Source organism: Elephantulus edwardii, unplaced genomic scaffold (genome assembly GCF_000299155.1).
Source record: "Elephantulus edwardii isolate Elephantulus edwardi_28Jun2011 unplaced genomic scaffold, EleEdw1.0 scaffold00292, whole genome shotgun sequence".
Classification (NCBI taxonomy): domain Eukaryota; kingdom Metazoa; phylum Chordata; class Mammalia; order Macroscelidea; family Macroscelididae; genus Elephantulus; species Elephantulus edwardii.
The window spans coordinates 2548901-2572698 of NW_006400042.1; the positions used below are offsets into that span (position 1 = coordinate 2548901).

Genomic DNA, 23798 nt, shown 5'->3' on the forward strand with positions numbered 1-23798 from the left:
TATGGACTGAGGCTCAATGTCAAGAAGACAAAAATTCTCACCACTGGACCAATCGGTTGCATCCGGATGGATGGCAAAGAGATTGAGATTGTTCACAGCTTCAGTTTGCTCGGCTCCAAAGTCAACACTCTTGGCACCAGCAGCCAGAAAATAAAAAAGCGTATCGCGATAGGAAAGTCTGCTGTCAGGGACCTCTTTAAAGTACTCAAGAACAACGGTGTCTCTCTGGAGACTAAGGTGTGCCTGATACAGGCCATCGTTTTTGCAATCACTTGTTATGCATCAGAGAGTTGGACATTGACTAGGGAGGATAGAAGGAGAATTGACGCCCTTGAGCTGTGGTGCTGGAGAGGAGTATTGAATGTACCATGCATGGCCAAGAAAACAAACAGATTCATCTTAGAGAGGATTTAACGAGGCTGCTCCTTGGAGGCTAGGATTCTGGGGCTTCGTCTGACATAATTTGGACATGTTGTAAGGAGAGACAGGTCTTTGGAGAGGAACATCATGCTGGGTAGAGTGGAGGGACAGCGCAGGAGGGGAAGACCCTCTATGAGGTGGATTGACTCAGTGACTGGGGAGTCAGGATGGGTGTGTCAGAGGAAATGAAATTGGCACAGGATAGAGCACGGTTTAGGGCTGTTGTGCATAGGGTCGCTATGAGTCATAAACGACCCGACGCCACATACCAACAACAACAGCAACTGAGAAGTTATTAACCAACCATTCTGTCAGAGAAAGATGAAACTGTCTCCCCCCCGTGAGATTTACAGCCTCAGAAACACGGAGGTGTCTATCATGAGTGAAAATTAGCTCAAGGGCAATAGATTTGGTTTGTGTGTATGAAAATTTAGGGATGTTTCTGGAAATAGTACATAATGAGTTGCCTTGCTAACCCAAGGACCTTGAGTTTTTTGTTTGGAATCTACCAGTGTTCCTCAGGAAAAAGTTAGGCATTATCTGTTAATGATGTACAACCTTAGAAACTCACTAATGGCAGAGAATAGGAAAATGCAGCCAAAACATCTAAGAGTATAATCCATAAACATTTATTCTTCATATGTAAAACACTCATTTCAAACACTGTAATAAATAAAAACCTGGAAAACAAGAGAATTAACAATTCTAGAATTTGATTCTTTGAAAGGATAAAGCAGGTAAGCCCCTAGTAAATTTAACATTGTAAAAAGAAACCACACACAACTGAAGGTACAAGTAAAGAATAAAAAGGGTAACATCACAACAAAACCAGCTGAAATAAAAATAATAGAAAGCTAGGAAGAACTGTCCTCTTAACAAATTTGAAAACCTAGGGGAAATAGGCAAAGTCTTAGAAAATCATTGCCCACCTAAACTAGCAGAGATGGTGGTAATGTGACAGACCCATTATAGAAGAAGATAACTAGTTCATAAATGCATTTCCAACCAAACCTAGTTCTTTTCCACATTGTTTTACTGGTGAATTCTGCCAGACATTCATTTGAGCTGACACCAATTCTACTCTCACACACTATTTCAGAAGAAAGACAGACAATTTGAGATATGGGATGACATCAAGGATATCATCCTTGAAAAATGCACAATGTCATTACAAGGACAGAGGAGGCAGAAAAGATCAAGATGGATGTCAGATCAGAAGAAACTAACTATTGTACTAGCACACTAAGAAATCAAATAACAGGAAGTTAACAATGGAACAGAAGTTTTCGAAGGGCAATTCAGGAAGACAAATCAAAATATTATAATGAAATGTGCAGAGAACGGGAGCCAGAAAATTAAAAGGTATAAACTCAGTGGGCATTTCTTGAGATGAAGGAACTGAAAAGTAAATTTAGGTCTAGAATTGCAATATTTAAAGATGCTATGGGCAAGACATTGAATGATCCAGGAAGCATCAAAAGGAAATGAAAGGGGTAGACTGAGTCACTGTACCAAAAAGAATTGGCCGACACAGTACAATTTATTTAAACAGCATATGATCAAGAAGCAATGGTAATAAAGCTGGAAGTTCAAGCTACTCTGAAGGAATTGGCAAAGAATAAGGGCCCGATATGGAATTAATGGAATACCAATTGACATATTTCAACAAATAGATGCTGCCCTGAATATGCTCACCAGGTTGTTACAAGAAATCTGGAGAACAGCTACTACTGGGGCAACTGACTCAAAGAGATCCATATTTATTCCCATTCCTAAAACAGGTGATGCAAAAGTGTGGTAGTTTTTGAACAATATCACTAACATAACATGCACACAAAGTCTTGCTGAAGATTATCCAAAAAAATGACTGAAAACAGTACATTTAGAGAACTACCAGAAATTCAAGCAGGGCTTCAAATGGCCGTAGCATTAGGAACATCATTGCTGATGTCAGATAGATCTTGACTGAAAGTAGAGTATCAGAAAGATGTCCCTTTTTTGTTTCATTGACTCTACAAAGGCATTTGGCTGTGTGGATCACAAGAAATTGGACTAACATTGAGAAGAATGGGGATCCCGGAACACTTTATTGTGCACAAGCAAAACCTAGACCGGGAAACTGTTGTATAAACAAAACAATGGAACTCTGCATGATTCACAATCAGGAAAGGAGTGTATTAGGAATGTGTTCTGTTTCCCTACCTTTTCAGTCTGTATGTGGAACAGAGAGGCTGGACTTTATGAAGAAAAATATGGCATTGCATTGGAGGGAGACTCATCAACAGTCTGAATTAGGCAAGCAATTACTCATAGAAACTGAGGAGAACTTGAAACATTTGCTGCAGAATATCAAGGACCACAGTCTTCAATATGGATTGAAGCTCACCATCAAGAAAACAAAAGATTCTCACTGCCAGGCCAATTGAAAACATCTTGGTAAGTAGAGAAAGATTGAGATTGTTAACAAATTAACTTGCTCAGATCCAGTCAACACTCTGGCAAGAAACGAATTGCACTGGGAAAATGAGCTGTGAGGAACCTCTCCAGAGTACCGAGAAGCAACAGTGTCAGTCTAGAGACTAAGTTGCACCTGATCAAGGCCATGGTCTTCACAATTACTCACCTTGCATTAGAGAGCTGGACAAAGAAATGACGAAGCATGACAGAAGAATTGATGCCTTTGACTTATGGTGCTGGAGAAAAGTCTTGAACATACCATGGACCACTAAGAAAACAAGTAAGTTTGTCTTGGAGAGGATGAAACCAAGTTTCTCCTTGGAGGCTAGGATTTTGAAGCTCCATCTCACATACTTTGGGCACATGACCATGAGGGATCAGTCCTTGGAGAAGGACATATCATGCTCAGAAGGGTGGAGGGACAGCCCAGGAAAGAAGACCCTAAATGAGATGGATTGATTCAATAACTGGGACTATAAGGATAGGTGTGTCAGAGTCAGTGAGACTGGTTCAGGGCAGGGCAGGCTTCAGAGCTGTGTACATATGACTGCAATAAGTTGCAGGCAATTTGACGGCACATAACTACAACAACAAAGATCACTAATAAGATATATAGAGGACAGATTGAAGAGAGACTGAAGAAGAATGTGAAAAATGATGATAGGGAATGGAGGGGAGAAAGCTTTAGATACCTTCTTATTCAGGGTAAGCTGGTCACCGTATTTGGAAACCATGTATTTGTGAACTGCCCTAGTGGAAAGGTCCCTATAGGTAGAGATCCCAGAAAAAAAGTAGCCAGAAATTGAAAAGTAATCCATAACCGATGTGATTAGGTTTTACAGAAGAAGAACCCTAGTGATGTGCATCCAAAACACCAGGCATTGAAACTCTGCCGTTTCTTTCTTGTCACATTGGAGTGACTATGAGTTGGCAACTTGCTTAGAGAGATTATGGGTACCACGATGGTCTGAGTTACAGGCCTGTGCCATCTTCCAGGAATTTGAGGATAGAACATTAATATGAAAAGGGGCATCTAAGAGAGTGACTGGATACTAATGGTAAGTGATAAATACTGAAATTGTTATTTTTATTTTCTTTTCTCACATGAGGCATTGTTTATGTTTAATTCCCTTTTAGTCTCCACTCTGTACAAGTTGCACAGTCTCCTTCCTAAATTCACTATCCTGGTAGAGCCTTTATTGACAGAGTCTACTTTTTTTTTAAGATATGCATACTCATACTAGTCATCATTTTTAGATTACAGATCTTTCCTTTGAAGGCAGAAGGCATTTATTTGTTTGATGTCTTCATTGTAGCAGTTAAATTCAAAAGTTTGCACATATTATATATGCAATATATATTCATTGAGTTTCTGGCTTTTCATATGTTTGGCAATAAATTCCGCTTTAGGTATATATATTTTATATCATTTCTCTCTTGAGTTTTTTGTTCATTTTTGAAAAGAGAAGTTTCTCTTTCTGAAAGAAAGTTTAGGAATATTTTAAAAAAATTTTAAAGGTTTCTGCAGCCACAAATAGTTTGTATTGAATGCTTAAAATTCTATTTTGAGACTGATAAAATAAATTGCAACTAATGAATATAGAAAATAACAAGTATAATTATCTAGAGGATCAAATTATGAATCTAACCTTTGTTTCATTTGTCTTCTCTAGGGCATATTATCTTTCCTGAGTGCTCCTCTAATAGGTGCTCTATCTGATGTTTGGGGGAGAAAACCCTTTCTCATTGGTACAGTCTTCTTCACATGTTTTCCCATCCCACTGATGAGAATCAGCCCATGGTGAGTAGTTGCTCACTCAGTTATCAACACCCTATCTAAGGTCACATGTAAGTAATAATACCTCTGCATAGCACTTCTTTACCATTTTGAAGCAGTTATACATGTGCTTTCATTTTATTGCTTTATTAGTCCTTGAAAGTAGGGTGGACACTTATCCTCAGCCCTGTTTTATGAATGGAAAGAAAGAAGATACTATTTCTGTTTTTATCATGAGTTCAATCATATGAGTTCAGTCCTAGAAATAAATAATCTCTTACTGTTGTGGTAAGTTGATTTAAAATTTATTATTTTTGTGAGCTCATTGCTTTGGGACATTGATGTGAATATAACAGTATACAGCAGTGATTTTGTGTGTTCTCTAAGAGCTGTACTACAACCCAGACACATAGTTTGAACCATCAGCTACTCCATAAAAGATGGATATTCTTCTTTCGTGTGATATACTGCTTGAACTCAACAAACAGCAACCTATTTTTATACTGCCTGAACTTACAAACTATGTTGTTATGTGCCGTCGAGTCGCTGTGACTCATAGTGACCCTATGTACAACAGCCCTAAAGGGCTCTGTCCTATGCCAATTGTACTGTCTCTGACACACCCATCCCGGTTACCCCAGTCACTGAATCAGTCCACCTCATAGAGGGCTTTCCCCTCCTGCGCTGTCTCTCCACCCTACCAAGCATGATGTCCCTCTCCAAGAACCGGTCCCTCCTTATACCATGTCCAAAGTATGTTAAGTGGAGCCTCAGAATCCTTGCCTCCAAGGAGCCATCCAGTTTGACCCTTTCCAGGATGAATCTGTTTGTTTGCCTAGCAGTCCATGGTACCCTCAATACTCTTCTCCAGCACCACAGCTCAAAGGCATCAATTCTACTTCTATCCTCCTTGGTCATTGTCCAATTCTCTGATGCATAACAAGAGATTGTGAAGACCATGGCCTGTACCAAACGCACCTTAGTCTCCAGAGAGACACCATTGCTCTTCAGCACTTTGGAGAGGTCCCTAACAGCAGACTTTCCGATGGCAATACTTCTTTTAATTTCCTGGCTACTGGTGCTGAGAGTGTTGACTGTGGAGCCAAGCAAACTAAAGCTGTGAACAATCTCAATCTCTTCACCATCCTGATGTTGCCAGTTGGTCCAGTGGTGAGAATCTTTGTCGTCTTGATATTGAGTCTTAATCCATACTGAAGGCTATAGTCCTTGACTCTCTTCAGCAAGCATTTCAGGTCCTCCCAGTTTCAGCAAGAAGGGTTGTGTCATCTGCATAATGCAGATTGTTGATAGATCTTCCACCAATGCCACATTTCTCCTCATAGAGCCCAACCTACCGGATAATCTGTTTGGCATACAGGTTGAAAAGGTATGGAGAGAGGAAACATCCCTGGCGTAAGCCCTTCCCAATTTTGAACCATGCAGTGTTTCCTTGTTCCTTTGTTCTGACAACTGCCTGCCTCCTGGTCCAAGTATAGTTTTCTCATTAGCATGATCAAGTGTTCTGGGATTCCCATTCTTCTCAAAGTCAGCCACAGTATGTTACGATCGACACAGTCAAACACCTTTGCATAGTCAATGAAACACAGATATACATTCCTCTGGTATTCCCTGCTTTTAGCTAAGATCCATCTAACATTAGCTACAATATTTCTAGTACCACAACCCCTTCTAAACCCAGCCTGGACTTCTGGCAATTCTCTGCTGATGTGCTGTTCCAGTCGTTTTTGCATAATCTTCACTAGAATCTTGCTTCCATGTGAAATCAATGATATTGTTCTGTAGTTTCCACACTCTGTTGGGTCACCTTTCTTTGGGATGGGAATAAATATAGACCTCTTCCAGTCAGTTGGCCAAGTGGTTCTTTTCCAGATTTCTTGGCACAACTTGGTGAGCACCTCCAGGGTGGCATCTGTTAGCTGAAATACATCAATTGGTATACCATCTATTCTGGGGGCCTTATTTTTTGCTGTTTCCTTCAAAGCAGCTTGAACTTCTTCCTTCATCACAGTAGGCTCTTGCTCAAATGTTATTTCATGACATTCTTCTATATCTGCCAATTCCTTTCGATACATGACTCAGTATATTCTTTCCATCAACTTTTAATACTTCTTTAATACTTCCTGGGTCATGTAATATTCTGCCTAAAGCATCCTTGATTATAGCAACTCGAGGTTTGAATTTGTTCTTCAGTTCTTTGAGCTTAAGAAATGATGAACGAGTTCGGTCCTTTTGATTTTCCGACTCTAGCTCCTTGCACATTTCATTGTAATACTTTGCTTTGTCATCCTGCGCTGCCTTTTGGAATCTTCTGTTTAGCACCTTAGTGTCTTGAATTCTTCCTTGTGCTTTGGCTTCTCTACGCTCCATTGCAGTCTTCAGAGTTTCTTCCGACCTCCATTTTGGTCTTTTCTTCCTCTTCTGTCTTTGTAATGACCGTTTGCACTCTTCCTGGATGATACATTTGAGATCCTTCCACAACTCATCTTGTCTTCGCTCATTAGTGTTCAGTGCCTCAAACCTGTTCCTGAGATGATTCTGAAATTCAGGTGGGATGACATTAAAGTCATATTTTGGCTCCTGTGGTTTCAGTTTAATTTTCCTCAGCTTCAGCTTGAACTTGCATATGAGTAGTTGCTGGTCTGTTCCACAGTCAGCTCCTGGTCTCGTTTTCACAGCTGATATGGAGCTTCTCCAGTGGTTTTTTCCGCAAATGTAATCGATCTGATTCCTATGCATACCATCAGGTGAAATCTATATGCATACTGCGTTTATGTTTCTTATAAAACGTATTTGCAATGAATATGTCATTGTACAAAATTCAATTATTCTGTCTCCAGCTTCATTTCTGTCACCAAGTCCATGTTTTCCAACTACTGATTCTTCTTCTCTGTTCCCAACTTTCGTGTTCCAGTCACCCATTATTATCAGTGCATCCTGATTTCATGTTCTATCTATATCCGACTGTAAAAGTTGGTAGAAATTATCTATTTCTTCTTCATTGGCTCTGGTTGTTTCCGCATATATCTGAATGGTAGTTGTATTCACTGGACTTCCTTCTAAGCGTATGGATACAATCCTGTCACTCACAATGTTCTATTTCAAGATGGATCTAGAAATTACTTTTTAACTATGAAAGCAATCCCATTTTACCTCTGTTTAATTTTTAAGTAAGCTGTTTGCTGCTTTTTTCTAGTTGTACTGACTAATGAGAAGAACAAAAAACTCTCAAACTCATTGCTTTAGAGTCAGAACTCACTTATAGCTGACCCTCCAGGCAGTTTTAGGAAGCTGTAAATTTCATTGAAGGAGATTGTCAGTCTTTCTGGACCGGGTGGTATATTTGAGAGATTCTGCTTATTGATGAGGAGTGTAGCTGTCTACCTCTATGCCCTCAAGGTTTTTGGTAGTGTTAAATAAAAGTGATGATTACTGTTCATCTTTTGGTGCATGTAAAGACAGTGTTTTAATGTTTCATCATTGAATGTTGGAAACCATTCTATGCGGGTTCTTTGTTTTTATTTTCTTAAAATCAAGATTGGATATAAAATTTTATCACATGCCATTTTTGGCATGATAGTATTAGATTTTTTTTAGTGGAAACTAATAGCTTTTTCAATATTATCCTTATATTCCTGGAAGAAACTCTGATTTTTGGTCTGTGGATTTTGGTTTGCTCATATTGCATTTAGGTAGTTTGGTTTTAGTTTTTGCAGATATACTTATGTAGGAATTTTTTTATCTTCATAATTTTAATATTTTTCCTTAAACAGGTTTTTTTAAAGTAGCGCTTTTATTATATGCACACATAGAAATGCATATACATGTAATTTATAATCTTTACATAGTATCTTTAGCTCAAAAGATAAACAATTCAGTGGGTATACTGTGCCTCTTTCCTGGTTAATTATAGTAATTTTTTTTATAGGTGGTATTTTGCCATGATTTCCGTATCTGGAGTCTTCTCAGTCACATTCTCTGTGATATTTGCCTATGTAGCTGATGTCACTCAAGAGCATGAACGAAGTACTGCTTATGGATGGGTAAGAGAATAGACTGTATATATTTTAACATTGGAGGAGACCAGTATCTAAACTAGTATCTCAAAAGATGTAGAGAAAAGGTGCATATGTGCTTGATAGAAACTTTTGGTACCCTGAACTAGTCTTGACCAACTCTTAAGCACCCAGTTTAAAGGTCTTGTCTTCATGAAGTCTTCCTATCTGGGCTACTTCTCTTTGTTGTCAGGACTCTGGAAATGCTAGTTTTATGAGTTGGTGTGAGATATACTTAGGGAGAGAGTAAGCAGAGCAGTTAACAGAGCTAATTTGATTTCCACAAAATAAAATTTGTCAGTTTTTCTGTGGCACGGCAATAACTTTATTTGTGTGTCATGATTTATGACAGAGTTTACTCTCTCAGTCTATACTAAATGACTATTTACTAGATTTCAAGTTGTGAGATTTAAAAAAATAAAACAAGCCCCAAGAAAGGCAAAAATAACTTGTATTTCTGGTATTCCTCTCCTCATCCAGCTTAACACTCCACAATACAGGCAAACCATCTTTATTCCCATATTTCTTTAATGTGAACATATTAAGAGTGGAAAGAAGAGCACAGTGCTCTAGCAGGCTCACATATTGAAGATGCTGCCTAGTTCAAGAAAATGCTCAGATACTATGTCTTCTCCCTGAACCATTAGAAGTGATGTGATGAATCTTAATATTCTGACTCTTAAAACTGCAATACCACTATCACCCCTGAGAAATTTATAGATGACTGTCCTTTCTAAATATCTAATTATAGTGTTCTTTGATTGTTGTTATTTATTCAGTAATTATCTGCTGAATGAATGTCAACCTTTTTTCTTTAATTATTGTTGTTAAGTGCCATTGAGTCAATTCCATCTTATAGTGTCACTATAAGCTGCCCCCATAGCATCCAAGGACAGGGCATCGATGTCCCCATTGCACTCGAGGACAGGTGTTGCTGCCCCAATATCAGCCGAGGGCAGGGCATTGGTGCCCCCATAACACTTGAGGACAGGGTATTGATGCCCCCCCATTGCACTTGAGGTCAGGACATCAATATTTCATTGCACCTGAGCCCATGGCATCTCTGTCTCTGTAACATCCAAAGGCACTGTGGTTGAAGCACCCAAGAATATTTGATCTGTGTTCTCATAGCACCTGAGGACAGTGCAGCAGTGACACCAAGCATCTGAGAACCAACCTACCATAGTGATCTTTAGCCCCTGGTGAACCTATAGCAAAGCTCACCTTAAGCAGTGTTGCCATACTATTAGAGTACCCTTGCACAGTGTTCCCAAAGCCTTTGCAGTTCCTTTCACTGTTACATATGTGCCTAGATTTGTATCTGGGAAAACCGTAAAGACCATTTTCTTCCTCTTATTTATCCAGTATATTGGTATACAAAAGATACTAAAGAACAGAATTTCTGTTCCACAGGTAAGAATTTTCCTTTCTTGTTTAAATTTTGGCAGAAAGGTTTCTATTCAGTTACTGATTCTTGTAGTTGTTTAGTAGAACACTTAATGTCAGATGTCAGACAAACTTGGCAGACTGCTCATAGACGATCACCATCCTGAAAACACTTTGGAAGAATGCTCTGTATGTATGGTGTTGCATCGCATTGAAATCAACTTGATGACAATCTCTGAGCCTCTGGTTTTACAATTATGATGTAGGCGTTCACCTGATGAAATCAGATGTAATGCGGTCATTTCTTTGAGGAGACAATGTGCTATGAAACCATTTCTATGACAAGATCACCTATGGACACCTATTCAGAAGAGGAGTTTTAGCAGGATTGTGACCTACATCCACTATCTGACAAAACTTTTGATTTTGCTCACTTGATGAATCCAGATGTAATACAGTTGTTTCTTTGAGGAGACATTGTGCTATGAGACCATTTCAGTAGGATTGTGACCTACATCCACTATCTGACAAAACTCTCAATTTTGCTCAGTCTTTCTCCTCATTTTGGGTTCATTACAAATGAACCTGCAGCCTGCCTTATCTGCTAACCTTGAAATAATCAACCTTGCCAGCTGTGTGAGTCAAAAGTCTCTTTCCTGAGGTCTAAACCACTGACCTGCAAACTTACCAAACTCCACAAGAACATGAGCCATTTCCTTGAGCTAAATGTCACAACCTATTTTATCTGTACATAAGCTCCTTTAGATTTTCGTCTCTACAGGACCTAGCCCAAGACATTTGAGATTGAGAGTGGTTCGAGGCAGGTGGATGGATAATCATGAGAATGAGTTTCCTTAATTGGTTCTCAAGACTGACTTGTCCTAAAAGTACTGATGACTCTGCTTTCATTACTAGAGAGGACTGTTAATTCACAGTGTGGGGTGACAGTATTGATACCCAAAATATCACCACTAATAGGTCAGATATTAGAAGTGAGGCTCTGGGTGAACATGTTTGATAAATTTCTAGTTTTGTCAGGAAGACAAGTTTAGAGAAACTGGTTACTTAGTCTTGCTTACAGTGATAATGTTGAGAGAAAGGGATGAATGCAGGGTTTCCAAGTCATCATGATGTAAATGACCTCTGTGTTTGGAACTGTGCTTTGAAAGAAAATGGCATGCTTACAGTAATGGTTCTGGGCACTACTGAAACCCAGAATATAATTGTAAGAATTACTGAATTAACACCACCACCTGAAATCCATCTGTTGGGTTTCAGTATCAACGTAGAAATTATACCCAGAATTGAAAGTTTATTAATGAAAGAAAGTTGATTAAGCACAGTACACTAATAAACATATAGCATCTTTTGTTGAGGGTGAGAAATAACATCAGTTTGGAATAGAGGTTGACTATTGAAGAGCTTTTTCTTCTTAGTTTGATTCTTTCTTTTGTGATCACCTGATTGGTGGAAAGAGGTAAATCTTCCATATAAGGATATCACTCCATATGGTGGTGTTTTCTAGACAAAAAGCCAAGCTGATAAAGAATAGTACAACATGTTCATATTGCAGCAGCCTTTGCTGTCTTTATCATTATGTTCCCTTTGGTCTCTCTGACCCTAATGTTCCCCTCTGAGAGAGATTGATCTTAAAAATATTTTGAGGATTGATTGTCATTCGTTTTGACTACTTGCGGATAAGAGGACTATAGGATTCACTTCCTCAGCTAATCAATCCCTTTTGAGATCTCTGGGAATATTCATGAAGCTGGACATGATGAAGAAGAATAGGGCGTCAGGATCAGAGAAAGGCTCATCAATAATCTGTTATGTAGGCAACCACTTTGCTGAAAATGATGAAGAGTTTAAGTGCTGGCTATAGAAGGTCAAAGACTGCAGCCTTCCATAGGGCTTTCATCTCAACATCAAGAAGTAAAGCATTTTTATCACTGGACTGATTGGCAACATCGTGTCAGAAGAAGGAAAAATTGAAATTATCAATGATTTTCTCTTACTTGGATCCTTAGTCAACACTCTTGATTACTAGCAATCATGACGTCAGAAGATGTATTACATTGGGAAAGTACTCTCAGAGACTTCTCCAAAGTACTGTGGAACAATGATGTCAGTTTACATAAGGTACACCTGATTCAGTCCATGGTCTTTACAATCACAGGCTATGCATTTGAGAGCTGGACAGTGAATTAGGATGACAGAACAATTGATGCTTCTTAATTGTGGTGTTGGAGAAAGTACTGAATATCCCATGGACTGTCAAAAAAACAGTTATGTCTTGGTTAAAGTGCAGCCAGAGTGTTCCTTAGAGGCAAAGATGGCGAAGCTTCATCTTAAATACTTTGGACATATCTTCAGGAAGGGCTAACATGCCTTGGGAATTGGTTGGCTACATGCTTGAAAAGGTTTAGGGTCAGCGAAAGAGAAGATCTTCAAAGAGATGGATTGACACAGTGAATGTAGCAATAGGCTCAAGTATTTCGGAGATGGTGAAGATGACACAGGATAGGACAGTTGTTCATAAGGTCACTATGAGTCATATTTGACAACATATGAACAAGGTCTAAGGGTTTGGTGGTGCTAGCTGCCAATATCTTTTCCACCATATCACTTAAAGTGTGTTAAGTATACAGGATATTAGCAATAGCTAGACACTACTGATGGCCAGCTTTCTTAGAGCTTTTGAACTGAGATAAAAGCTTAAGAAGTGAACTTGATTTTCCTGGCTTGGCCCCCCCCCCCTTTCCTATGAAGTACGTTTCATCATTAATCTTATTTTTACTTCAAAGAACACTTATTCTTACACTTATCCACATTCACTTATTCTTACACTTCATTCACGTAATTTATAGGTTGTTTTTTTAGTTTTTTAAGAATGTCTTTTTTTAAAAAAATTTTTTTAATTTTAATAATTTAATGAACATTTACAGAGATTTTGGATTTCCATTCATTCATTGCTGCATTTGTCTCCCCACCCAGCCCTCCCCCGTAATTTATACTTTTAAGTTTAATACTTACTAGTTTTTCTGTTCTGACAAAACCAGACATTCTACTTTAAAATAAAACTACTTTTCCTCTTAAAAGAACTTAGTACTACACTCTTATTGTCTTTGTTCTTGACTAAAAATGTGCACAGTTTCTTTTGCTTTCTACAACTGATAGACCTTTTAATAAAGATTTCTATTTTCCTCACTCCCATTCCAGTGCTCTTGTTCTGTTGACCCTTTAGGCATTATTTCATGTTCTTCCTTGTTGTTGATGGTGGTTTTACTCTGCAGTCTATTTTATTAGAGATTAATGTTCCTGCTGCTTTTTTTTTAATTGCCATTTGTTGTTTTTTCCCCCCACCCTTTGATTTTCAGTCTGTCTTTCTGTATTGTCTTTTCCCAGGTGTTCCTCTTGTAGACAGCATATTGATGTGCTTTCATTTTTTATCTAATGTGATGTGCTTCCTCTTCACTGGCTCATTTAAACCATTCACATTGCTATAATCATCAAGAGATAAGATTTTATTGTTCTCATTTTGTTGGGTTCTTTTTTGTGGTGGTGGTGTTGGTTGCTTTGGCCAACCATTTTTCTTTGGTTTCTCTGTGGGAAGGACTTCCTTTAGTATTTCTTATAACATTAATCTCGAATTTGCATTAGTAGTTTGCCTTTCCTGCATACTTTGAATTTGTGGAGTTTTTGAAGCTAGCAGTCTATTACTGTACACTCTAATCTTGGGTTTGCCAACCTCCATAACTATGTGAGTCAGGGGAAGCCCCTCTCCTGAACTCTGAACCATGGATATAGAAATTGCCAGCTTCTACAAGTTTGGACCATTTCTTTCCTTTAGATAAATATCTCCGTGTGTGTGAATATATGTATGTATGTCTTCTCTACTCATCTGCCAGTTCGCTGTACAGAGAGGACTTGCTTGATGCTGGAAGCTATGACACCAGTACTTAAAATACCAGCATTGTGAAGGTAAATTTCATTGGAGCATCGAAACCAAGAAGCGGCATCATCTGCTTCTGAAATAATGGGCCCTTGAAAATCTTGTCAATAGCAGCAAATGTTGTTTGATGCTGAGCCAGAAGATGAACTCCTCAGGTTGGAAGGCACTCAGAATACAACATGGAAAGAGCTGCTTCTCCAAAGTAGAGACTAACTTACTGAGTTTGTTCCAGTAAAGCATTCAGACAATGGCATCACTCAAAAGAGGAGAAACAGTTGTAAACATCTGTTAATAATTGAAACTTAAAATGTACAAAGTATGAATCTAGAAAGACTGGAAGTTGTCAAAAATTAAATGGAATGGATAAAAGGTTATAGTAGAACATCCTTGACAGAATGGACAGTTGGGGAAGAAAGCTCAAATACATAAAAATAACAAGGCTTACAGAACCCTCAATGTTGTAGCCGCTAGGCACTTCCTTGAACCTGAAATAAAGCTCATCCCAGTGGCTGAACATCCAGTCAAACAATAAACAGCCATATAAATGAATAGCAACACTTAAAAGGAGGGTGATTGATGCTTCTTAGAACAATCAAACATACAGGTCCAAAAGGGCAGTAATTACCCAAGGATAAAATGGGTGGTAGAAGGATTAGCATAAAGGAGAGTCAGGAAGACTGGCTACATTGTGTATATTTTAATTAATGTTGTGAAACAAAATGTGATAAATGATTGAATGGAAAATGTTTGCTCTTCAAATTTATGCCCAATCAGAATTTAAAAAAGAAGTACTGTAAAAAGTTTTCAGTCTTAAGATCTCCAGGCTATTTCCAATTAGTCACTATAAAAGCTTGTCCTCCATTCTGTTTCCAGTTAGTTAATATAATAGCTTATCAGCAGATTCTTAAAATACTGTCATTTAAAAAATGTATGTGTAACAGATTACTTCTGTCCTGTTTAAAGCCCAGAAAGGATGGCCACAGCTATGCATCTGTGGGACCCTAGATGAGAGTGTGCTTTCCCTACAGGTCTCAGCCACTTTTGCAGCCAGTTTGGTCAGTAGCCCGGCCATTGGAGCATACCTGTCTGCCAGTTATGGAGACGGCCTTGTTGTGCTAGTGGCTACAGTGGTGGCTGTTTTGGACATCTGCTTCATCATATTGGCTGTTCCAGAATCTCTGCCAGAGAACATGAAACCTATTTCCTGGGGAACACAGATCTCATGGAAACAAGCAGATCCATTTGCGGTAAAGACCAGTTTACTCTCTTCAGTATTTTTCAAAGCTATATGCCAAAAAAAAAAAAAAATAGGGACTGTTTTTATAGCCTCAAAGATTCTCCTCCCCTTACACTGGTAGAAATAGAAAATAATTGGTTTCTAGTGAGAGATTAAGAGAATGTAAACAAAAAACTAATCCTACTGTGATGACCATTGAGTCATTTCCAACTCATTGTGACCCTCCCTGCTGTGTCAGGTTCTTGAGGCTGTATGTACATCATTACAGGAGGTAAAGACCTGTCTTCCTCCCTCAGAGTAGCTGGTGAGTTCAGATAGACAGCCTGTCAGTTAACAAGCTGATAAGCTATGCACTGAGCACCAGGAAATACATAGATTGGTATTTCTTAATCAAGCATGTTACTTAACAGAGAGAAAAAAAATTATTTCTTTTTAAGGATTTGGGAAAGAAGTTTTTTCTCTTTTTGCAAGATCTTCTTCATCTATTGTTAACAAAATAATGTATTTGAAATGTTCATTTTAACTTTTTAATTCAGAAAGGATGCATGTGTTTAACTAAAGTAGATACCCACTTTATCTAGAGGCTTTGAATTTGTGTTCTCCAGATTAAATAGAGTCACAGGCGACTCATAGCGACCCAATGAAGGAGAGTCCTCGATGATGGGTGCCTTTTATCCTCTCTCCAGGTTCATGGGGTTTCCGGAGGCAAGCTGTTATGGAAGTGGATGCCACTCATCCTTCCAATCTTACTTTAACCGGGGAGCTTCACCCCACTCTCTGTGTGCATTGGGTAGCCAATCATTACAACAACAGATTAAATAGATTCTTGGTTTTTCATTATCTTTTCTTGTAAGGAGCAGGTTAGGCAGGTGCAGGGGAAATAGGATACTAAGAACTAAAATAAGTATTAAAGAAAAACAGTACTGAATATTACCACCTCTACTTGCCTGTTACCTTACTTAGTTTTAAATTGTTCTTAAATACTTGTGGAAAACCAAATATTTTAATTTTTGGCTTTTTATTTCTAATTTCACCTTTTAGGAAAAAAATATGTAAATAAGAAAACTAACTTGCATCATCAGAAATACTATCTTTTCTAAAATAATAAAATATTTTCTAAAAGAATATTTAGATAAAAGAATTTTCTAACAAAATAAAACATTATTCTTTTCTAAAAATCCCCCTGGGCAATGGCTGGAGGACTCGTTATACCACCATATGAAAAAGAAAATGTGTTCGTGGGCGAGAGATAAAATGTACTGTGAGCCAGACAAGCACATCCTCATTTCTTATAATGTAGTAATCAAGTTACACACACAGAAGTGCCTCTATAAAGCAGAAGTGGTTTACTTGTCAGGGGTGTTGTGAGGAAATCCTCACAGTTAAATATGTCAATTACCTCTGTTACATAGTCATGTATGGTATGGTTTCAGTATATATTAACTACTTTGGTTGTTATTATTAATAATACAAAGATAAAGTTTCATTGACTTAAAACTTTGCAGTACCTCAAATCCTTAGATATTCAACAGTTCTGTGTGGAAAGGGGTTTAAGGCTTTTTCAGCAAGGTCTTAACATTTAAAAGTTGTTACTGGTCATAGAGTTACTGTCAGTTTCACTGATCCCATAGCTGGAGCATAATTGCTATCTAGCTAAGATAAAGAATTGAACATTAATATTTTAAAGAATAAATTGAATTTATATGTATTGAAAATTGTGTACTAATTCGACTTTTAAGTTATATTATGAATGGGAGGGTAATGTGATTTTTTTTTTTAAAAGGTTGAGCAGGGGAATATATACTTCCCCAGATCTTTGTAGTCTTTCAAAATATCATTTTAAAAAGAGCAAGTGATTTTTTTAAATGGGGAAAAGATAAAATAACTACCAGCTGAATCTATCAGGTTTGAAACAAACCTCTGAAATTAGATTGTGTAACTTCCATAGAGGGATAATCTGAAGGGTTTAAAGTTAAGACTCACCTCCTTTTTAATTTAGCCTGCTTTTGCCAACCACCTTTTTTTCTGTCAAAACAATGTATACCTAGTCATCTGCAATGTTAGTATCTGTTTGCTTTTTTATATGTTTCTTTTTCTGCTTTTTAACAGTCATTGAAGAAAGTTGGGAAAGATTCTACCGTTTTGCTAATCTGTGTCACTGTATTTCTTTCATACCTTCCTGAAGCTGGACAGTATTCCAGTTTTTTTCTCTATCTCAGGCAGGTAGGTATAATATAATGTAGGGGGAAACATTATATAACTTTGCTTGAATTTATAAATGTACATGTTGTTTTTGTTGTTGTTATGTGCTGTCGCATGCTTACATATAATTTTAAACTAGTTAGTAGTTGTCTTAGAGTAGATTTCAACTCATGGTTACGTCCATGTGTTTCACAGTAGAATTGTTTTGCTGCAATGATGTTTAAAATATGGTAATATATTTGTTGTGGGAATTATCTCTGTATACGGAGACAAGAATTTGCAGAAACAGGATTATTCACAATCTTTGAGGTTTTTAATATTGTCCGTTAAATTTCACAGAAAGCTAAATAAAGGCTGTGATCTCACAGCTAGCTTTTCCCCCAGGCAAGAATGTCATCTTCAGCAGGCAGCAGCAGTGTTCTAGTCCATACTTAAGTTGCAATTGTAAACTTCAAGGTAACTAGCAAATAATGACCAAAATAATGCATGTTATATTTTTCCCCATACTCTCCCCCACACTTTTTTTAAGTTGAGATTTTTTTTTCATTTTCTGTTCATTTTTATTTGTTATTTGAATCCAGCAATTAAAAGTTACTAATTAAAATGATATTTACACTTTTAAAATTTTCTAGGTATGAGGAAACAAAAAGAATAAAAGGTGGACACCTATTAGTAGTGAGCCCATATTTATGCAAATACATATGTCTGATAAGTTGAGATTTTTAATGAAATTTTATAAAGAACTTGGATTTGCATTCCTTGATTGCTGCACATATTCCTCAATGTCCCTTTTCTCCCCCAGTTAGCTTTTTTTTTTTTTAAAAAGTTCTTTCATTGTTATACAGTAGTGCCCCTCTTTTCCCCACCCTAGTCCCACCCAGATGACTTTACTATGCAGCTCTTATTCTGGACTCCTGTCATGCCAATAATACCTAATCATATATCCCTTTTAAACAGTTCTCTCCCTCTTCTGTTTCAATGCAGTATACATTATTTATCCTCTCTTTCTCAGTCTTCCCTCAACCCTGATGTCAGTCCCATTTTACAGCAGTGGTCCTATGTAATATTTGTCCTTTGGTGTCTGAGATATTTTACTCAGCATAATGTCCTCGTAAGGTCACCCATTTTGTATAATATTTCAAGATTTCCTTGTTTTTCAATTCAGCATAGTATTCCATTGGGTGAATATATCAGAGCTTCTCTATCCATTCATTTGTTGATGAATGGGTTGTTTACCAGCTATTTGCTATTGTGAACAAAGACGTAGTAAATATAGTTGTCCATAGGTCTGATTGGGTAGCAGTTATGGTTTTTCTAGGGTATATTCTCAGGAGTGGAATTGCTGGGTCAAATGGCATTTCTGTTTGCAACTTTTTGAGAAAGTGCCATACAGCGTTCCATACTAGTTGCACTGTTCTCCACTCTCACCAACAGTGAATAAGGGTTCCAGTTTCTCCGTAACCTTACCAGCATTTGTTGTTTGCCATTCTGCTAAATTTTGCTGTTCTTACTGGGGTGAGATGATATTTCATAGTTGTTTTGATTTGCATCTCTCTCAGAGCTAGGGATTTTGAACTTTTTTTCATGTGCTTTCTGGCCATCTGAATGTCTTTTTTGGTGAAGTGTCTGTTCATATCCTGTGCCCATTTTGCCCATTTTTCAGTTGAATTATTTTTCTTTATCTTGTGGTGCTCAAGTATTTTATAAATTCTAAATATAAGTCCTTTGTCTGACATGTCATTACCAAATATTTTCCCCCAGGCTGTGGCTTTCCTTATTACCCTGTTGGAGAAGGTTTTGGGTGTGCATAGGGATTTGATTCTTAGAAGGTCCCATTCATGTGACTGTTCATGTTGTGGATTAGGACCTGTAGAGTTCTTCCAAGGTGGTTTTTTTTCTCTCTTTTTTTCTACTAGTTTATTTCTAAAATTCAAATACATATTTGAACAAATTCTTTCAAGTTCCCTCCCCTCCCCCCCATCAAATTGTACAACCCAATGATTAATTCCCCTTTCGCCCTGCGTATCCACATCCCTCTGCTTCCAGCCTCTCCCAGCCCTCCTGGATCCGTATACTCATTCTACAGTAATGGTTTTTTTATACAGTATTTATCATCTTGTCACTGAGTTATTCACTCAGCATAATGCTCTCCAGTCCCTCATAAGTTAGGTAATAATTTACAAGGTTATTGCTCCTGTGTGCTGCGTTGTATTCCATTGTGTGAATATACCATAATTTCTCAATCCACTCGTTTGTGGTTGGACATTTGGGCTCTTTCCATGTTCATTGTGAATAATGCTGCTGTGAACAATGGTATACAAATCTCAGTTTGCACCACATTTCTCATATTCTCAGGGTATATTCCAGTAGTGGAATAGCTGGGTCATACGGAATTTCTATGTTCAGCTTTTTGAGGAAGCACCAAACTGCCTTCCAGAATGATTGCACTATTTTACAATCCCACCAACAATGTATAAGAGTTCCTTTCTCCCCACATCCCCTCCAGCGTCTATTACTTGCTGCCCTGTTAAACTTTGCCACTCTTACTGGAGTGAGGTGGTACCTCATTGTGGTTTTAATTTGCATCTCTTATTGCCAGTGATTTGGAGCATTTCTTCATGTATCTGTTTGCCATTAGGATATCTTTCTCTGTGAAAATTCTTTCCATGTCTTTTGCCCATTTTGTAATTGGGTTATCAGTCTTTTTCTTGTGGGGGCCCAGGAGTATTCTGTAAACTTTTATTATAAGACTCTTGTCTGAGATGGCATTATCAAATGTTTGTTCCCAGTCTGTAGGTTTTCTTTTCACCCTGTTTGAAAAAGTTTTGATGCACATAGAGATTTAATCTTCAGAAGGTTCCGTGCATCAATTTTATCCTCTTTAGATTGTGCATTTCTGGTTGTATTTGGCAGTCTTTTTATACCTTGGACTAACACATCTAAGCTTGATCCGTTTTTCTCTTAAAACAAAAAAACTATTAAATAGGCCAGTTTAGTAGAGTGGCAGGATATAAGATCAGTATCCAAAAATCAATAGGATTCCTCTACAGTAACAAAGAGAACTCAGAGACGGGAATAAAGAAAGCAATACCATTTACAAGTAGCCAACCACAAATTGAGATACTTGGGAGTGAACGTAACTAGAGATATGGGAGACCTATATAAAGAAAACTATATAGCATTTCTGAAAGACACCAGCGAGGAAGTTTTTCTTTTACTTTTCAAAGAGAGGAGCGAACGGGGGGGGCTGGGCAGGGAGAGAAGTGCAGTAATGAATGAATGGAAATCCAAAATCTCTGTAAATGTTCATGAAAATTATTAAAATAAATTAAAAGAAATTCTTTTATCTAAAAAAAAAAAGAAATAGAAAAATGTGCCCTGTCCATGGATAAGAAGTCTCAATATGATGATAATGACAATCCTACCAAAAGCGGTCTACATGTTGAGTGCAATTCCATTCCAGATACCAAATTCATTTTTCAAGGAGATTGAAAGAGAAATTATCAAAATTTATTTGGAGAGACAAGAGACCCCGAATAAGCAAAACACTTCTGAGAAACAAAAATGAGGTTGGAGGCATAGCACTCCCTGACCTCATAACCTATTTTACAGCAGTGGTATCCAAAACAGCATGGTACTGGTACAATGACAGGAACATAAAGCAATGGAACAGAATTGATAACCCAGAAATAGACCCAGTTATCTATGGTCAGCTGATATTCGACAAGGAAATCAGAGCTATCAAATGGGGAAATATAACCTTTTCAACAAATGGTGCTGGCAAAACTGGACTTCCACCTGTAGAAAGCTTAAACAGGATCCACATCTCACACAATATACAAAATCAACTGAAGGTGGATCAGAGACCTGGAAGTAAAGTCCAAAACAAAGCTTTTCTTAAATGAAGTTAATAGTTCTTGATCACTTTGAGTTGTTTTTTTGTGTTTAGAGTGAGGTATGGCTCTTGCTTGAGTTTTCTGCAGATAGTTTTCCAATTCTGCTAACACCATTGTTAAAAAGCCTGTCATTTCTCTACTTAACTGATTTCATCTCCCTGTAAAAAATCAGTTGGCCATAAGTAGATGGCCTGATTTCTGGATTCTCAATTCTATTCCATTGATCTGTGTATCTGTAATTGTACCAGTACCACGCTGTCTTTACCACCAAGGTAGTGTAGTAGGATTTGAAATAAGGGAGTGAGATGCCTCCTACCTTGTTTCTTTTTTTAAGTAGTACTTTGCTTAGTCTGGGCCTCTTTCCATTCCAAATGAAATTGGAGACTGCCTTTTCCATCTCATTGAAGAATGGACTTGGTACTTCTTTTGGGATTGCACTGAACATGTAAATTGCCTTTGGTAGTATTACCTTTTTACAGTATTGAGTCTTCATATCCATGGGCAAGGGATATTCTGCCACTTCTCCGGGTCTCTTTTTGTTTCTCGTAATAATGTTTTATAATTTTCTTTGAATAGATCTATTGTGCTTCTGTTTAGGTTTACTGCCAAGTATTTAATCTTGTGATTAGCTGTAGTGAAGGGTATTGTTTTTCTCATCTTCAGTTCTGTATTTTCTTTGTCACTGTAGAGAAATTCAATTGATTTTTGTATGTTGATCTTGTTGTATCCTGCCACTTTGCTGAATCGATCAGCTATATCCAGTAGTTTTCTTGTTGAGTCTTTAGGGTTTTTTTAAGTATAATATCATATCATCTGAATGGACAGATAATTTTACCTCCTTTTTGCCAATTTGGATACCTCTTTCCTTCTCTTACTTTATTGCTATCGCAAAGACTTCCACTACAATATTGAATAGGAGAAGTGATAGTGAGCATCCTTGCCTAGTTCCTGTTCTCAAGGGAAATGCCTTTAATCTCTCTCCATTGAGAACAATGTTAGCTCTCAGGTTTGCATGTATACTTTTTAGTATATTGAAGAAATTCCCCTCTAATCCTATTTGTTGAGTGTTTAAATCAGGAAATGGTGTTAAATTTTGTCAAAGAACTTTTCTGCATCAATTGATAGCATCATGTGGTTCTTGTTCTTTGTTAATGTGATGAATGACACTGATTGTTTTTCTTATGTTGAACCATTCATGCATACCTGTTATAAATCCCAATTTGTGATGGTGAATGATATTTTTGACATATCATTGGATTCTATTGGCCAAGTTATTCAGAATTTTTGCATCAGTGTTAATGAGAGATGTTGGCTTATAGTTTTCTATTTTGTTGGTGTCTTTACCTCACCTTGGTATCAAGGCTATTTTTGCTTCATAGAATGAATATGGGAGAATTCTATCTTCTCTGATTATTTGATAAAATTCACCTGTAAAACCATCTGGTCCAGGACTTTTTTTGGCTGAATTTGTTTTATTACTTTTCAATTTCTTCTTTTGTATTGGGTCTGTTCCGGTGTTCAATTTCTATTGGTGTCATTTAGGTAGATTGTGACTTTCTAAGTATTTGTCCCTTTCCTCTAGGTTTTCATATTTTTTGTATGTATAATTTTTCATAATTTTCCAATATTAGCCTTTTTATTTTGGTTGGTTCTGTTGTAACGTTGCCTGTTTCATCTTTTATTCAGATTGTGTCTTTTCCTTTTTTAGTTTTATTAGTGGCTTGTTGATTTTATTGAGCTTTACAAAGAAACAACTCCTAGTTTTGTTGATGGTTTCAATTGTTTTTCAGTTTTCTAATTCATTTATTTCTGCTCTAATTTTTATAATTTCAGTTTTTTTAGAGGGTGTTCGGTTTTCTTGCTGTTCTTTTTCAATTTGTTGGAGATGTTGGGTTAGAGAGTCAATGGTAAGTTTTTCCTGCCTTTTGATATGTTTGCTTATTGCTACAAATTAACCTCGTATTAAGAGGTTTTGATAAGTGGTCTTTTCATTGTCATTTCTTTTAAGAAACATTTTTAGTTTTTATTTCTTCTAGTACCCACTCATGTTCAACTAAGGTGTTGTTCAGCTTCCAATTGTATGTTTTTTTTCCTCCTTTATCCTCTTATTAATTTCTAATTTTGTAGCATTGTCATCTGAGAAAATGCTAGGTATAATTTTTTATGTTTTTTAATTTATTGATGCTTGCCTGGTCACCCAAAATGTGATCTAGAGAATGTTCCATACATATTGGAGAAGAAGGTATCCTGTGTTTTTGGGGGGTACATTGTTGTTGTTGTTGTTATGTGCCGTCAAGTTGCCTGCGACTCATAGTGACCCTATGTACAACAGCCCTAAACTCCGCTCTGTCCTCTGCCAATCGCACTGTCTCTGACACTCCCATCCCAATTATCCCAG

At 37.4% G+C, this 23798-nt stretch overlaps 1 protein-coding gene across 1 annotated transcript in view; it reads left to right on the plus strand.

Annotated features, from left to right (window-relative positions):
• The window catches only part of HIATL1 (hippocampus abundant transcript-like 1), a gene marked incomplete at its 5' end in the record, with an annotated part of 107705 nt that overhangs the window by 58753 nt on the left and 25154 nt on the right, over positions 1–23798 (plus strand). The window contains 4 exons of the mRNA XM_006900724.1: positions 4551–4678; positions 8601–8715; positions 15094–15312; positions 17412–17525. Coding sequence (XP_006900786.1) covers positions 4551–4678; positions 8601–8715; positions 15094–15312; positions 17412–17525 — 576 coding nt within the window. The remainder of the gene's footprint in view (positions 1–4550; positions 4679–8600; positions 8716–15093; positions 15313–17411; positions 17526–23798) is intronic.